We start from the raw sequence: 1,630 nt of genomic DNA, 5'->3' as shown, positions 1-1,630 counted from the left end.
AATCCTAGCACTTTGGTAGTCTGAGGCAGGAGGATTGCTTGAGCTCAGGAGTTCAAAACCAGTCTGCGCAACATAGGGAGACCCTCATCTCTACCAAAAAATTTTAAAAATTACCTAGACTTGGTGGCATGTGCCTCTTGTTCCAGCTACTTGGGAGGCTGAGGTGGGAGGATTGCTTGGGCCCAGGTCAAGGCTGCAGTGAGCTGTGATTGTGCCACTGCATTCCAGCCTGCGTGACAGAGTGAAACCCTGTCTCAAAACAAGACAAAACAAAAGAAAGATCCTTCCCCTACCTTCTTTCTTTTGATAATTTTAGGTGGGAAGTTTTTTGTTTTTTTTTTGTATTTTAAAAAAAACAGCTAGAAATTATTTATTATCCTTTGGTGTAGGTAATTGAACTTGGTCAGCATCTGTATGTACATTATCAAGTAAAACATTTTTTCCCGCTGTGTTTTATATGGGCAGTATTATCTTCACAGATTGCTCAAGCATTTTGTGTGTGTGTTCTAAAGAACTGCCTTTGTGTTTGTGTGTGTATATACATGTAGTCAGTTATTTCTGTGCTAAAATCAAGAGCAACTACTTTATGATACTGGCCGGATGCAGTAGTTCATACCTGTAATCCTTGCAATTTGGGAGGCTGATTGCTTGAGCCCAAGAGTTCAAGACCAACCTGGGCAACATGGTGAAACCCCGTCTCTACAAAAAATTAAAAATTAGCCAGGTATGGTGGCAGGCGCCTGTAGTCCTAGCTACTCAGGAGCCTGACGTGGGAAGATCACCTGACCCCAGGAAGTCGAGGCTGGAGTGAGCAGTGGTTATGCCACTGCTCTCCAGCCTGGCTGACAGAGTGAGACCCTGTCTCAAAATAAATAAAGGTCAACTACTTTATCATACAATAAAAGTTGTCTTTCTCTCTTTTCTTTTTAGGATATTTTCTTTTCTAGATGTTGTTACCCTGTGCCGCTGTGCTCAGGTCTCCAGGGTAAGTATGGTTGACATAGTTACACGGGGACCCCTTCTTCGTACTGATAATAACAGTGTCTTTCATAGGCCACCTATTTAGGTGTTACTTGTATGTTTTCATGTTTTAAAGGATATTATTTCACCAATGACATACGCAAGCCCATGTAAATTTATGATGGGATTCTACTATATATACTGTCTCTGACTTTTTGTATCTCTTATTTGCATAATATAAACAGGAAACATTTTCGATGAAAAAGCAATAAACATGCATATTGAAAGTTTAGACTTGACTCAAAATTGTGATGAAATCTTGTTTTATTATGTTTCCCGAGTTCATTATTTATTTATTTATTTATTTTTTACACAAGGACAGTTTTTTTGTTTTTTTGTTTTTTTGAGGTGGAATCTCTCTCTGTCGCTTATCCTGGAGTGCAGTGGTGCAGTCTTGGCTCACTGCAAGCTCCACCTCCCAGGTTCACGCCATTCTCCTGCCTCAGCCTTCCATGCAGCTGGGACTACAGGCGCCCACCACCACACCCGGCTAATTTTTTGTATTTTTAGTAGAGACAGGGTTTCACCGTGTTAGCCAGGATGGTCTCGATCTCCTGACATCGTGATCTGCCCACCTCAGCCTCCCAAAGTGCTGGGATTACAGGTGTGA

General features: G+C 41.5%; 1 protein-coding gene across 3 annotated transcripts in view; it reads left to right on the top strand.

Moving 5' to 3' along the window:
* Positions 1-1,630, top strand: part of FBXL20 (F-box and leucine-rich repeat protein 20) — a 182,518-nt gene that overhangs the window by 125,453 nt on the left and 55,435 nt on the right. For all 3 annotated transcript variants that reach the window (XM_011984730.1, XM_011984731.1, XM_011984729.1), the window contains exon 3: positions 931-985. In XM_011984730.1, coding sequence (XP_011840120.1) covers positions 931-985 — 55 coding nt within the window. The remainder of the gene's footprint in view (positions 1-930; positions 986-1,630) is intronic.

The sequence above is a fragment of the Mandrillus leucophaeus genome, unplaced genomic scaffold (assembly GCF_000951045.1).
Source record: "Mandrillus leucophaeus isolate KB7577 unplaced genomic scaffold, Mleu.le_1.0 Scaffold272, whole genome shotgun sequence".
In the NCBI taxonomy this organism is placed as follows: domain Eukaryota; kingdom Metazoa; phylum Chordata; class Mammalia; order Primates; family Cercopithecidae; genus Mandrillus; species Mandrillus leucophaeus.
Note: the sequence above shows the minus strand (reverse complement) of the source record. Positions and strands in the feature narration are given on the sequence as shown.